Source organism: Sinocyclocheilus rhinocerous, unplaced genomic scaffold (genome assembly GCF_001515625.1).
Source record: "Sinocyclocheilus rhinocerous isolate Xijiao unplaced genomic scaffold, SAMN03320098_v1.1 scaffold2005, whole genome shotgun sequence".
NCBI classification, from domain to species: Eukaryota; Metazoa; Chordata; class Actinopteri; order Cypriniformes; family Cyprinidae; genus Sinocyclocheilus; species Sinocyclocheilus rhinocerous.
Window position 1 is genome coordinate 1 of NW_015640046.1, and position 848 is coordinate 848.

The following is an 848-nucleotide window of genomic DNA, read 5'->3' on the forward strand; positions in this document are numbered from 1 at the left end:
AGGCCCAGGCCCCCTCAGCCAAGAGTCCGAACCTGCAAGGGGGGGACAGCCCACTGTTCACACGTCACCAGGCAGCAGCCACAGGGGGGTGGGGCAGGGACCCTTCCAGAGGATCAATGCAGACACACACACCGTGTGGCCCCACAGACCTCAACGAGTTGGCCAGAGACAATACATCTGGCAACCTAAATACTGCAGAGACCCTGAGGACATCGACAATACATCTGGCAATCTAAATACTGCAGAGATCCTGAGGACATCAAAGGAACTGATCCTGCAGCCTCACCAGCAGCTTAAACAAGCCATCATAAAGGAATTCTCAGACCCAGAGTCTGAACATGGACTGATCGCTGCCCTAGACACCAAACAGGGCCGACATGAAACTCCCCATGCTTACTACCACAGACTTCGACAAGCTTACTTCAAAGCTCGCAATTACCCTGGGATGGTGGAGGACACCAGCTGCAAGAGCCTTTTCCTCCGAAAACTCCATCCTAGTGTAAGTCACCATTTAGGCATTATGACCTGCCGTACAATGCCTAATCAACAGCTGCGTGACCTGACACAGAAGGCCTTTAACAAGCACAAGGCCTCCACTAAAGGTGTTTGTCAGACCCCACTGATTCTGAACTTCACAACTCAGAATCCAAAGCGGGCACCAGAAGGCACCCAGCATTGCCACAATGCAAAACCCTTCGTGGGTACCACGGATAGCCTACTGGCTAACAACATCGACAAACAACCATCTTACCCAGACCAACTCACTTCAGGATGACAGGTGACACAGCCTCGACACCTGCTGCATAAGCTCGAGGACCCACACCTTGCTACAGCCTACATCACCACAG

At 52.6% G+C, this 848-nt stretch overlaps 1 protein-coding gene across 1 annotated transcript; it reads left to right on the top strand.

Annotated features, from left to right (window-relative positions):
• Positions 1–101: 101 nt before the first annotated feature.
• LOC107752399 (uncharacterized) lies at positions 102–842 on the top strand. Its single transcript, XM_016568358.1, has 2 exons — positions 102–211; positions 259–842. Exons 1-2 carry the CDS (start codon positions 117–119, stop codon positions 773–775), a joined length of 612 nt encoding a protein of 203 aa, XP_016423844.1. The 5' UTR covers positions 102–116; the 3' UTR covers positions 776–842.
• The last annotated feature ends 6 nt before the right edge of the window (positions 843–848 follow it).

Excerpts from the sequence above, each read along its gene's own strand:
- LOC107752399 (XM_016568358.1), top strand. The coding sequence starts at position 117 with ATGCAGACACACACACCGTGTGGCCCCACAGACCTCAACGAGTTGGCC. Across the intron at positions 212-258 it reads ACTGCAGAGACCCTGAGGAC|ATCAAAGGAACTGATCCTGC; the intron begins ATCGACAATACA and ends GATCCTGAGGAC.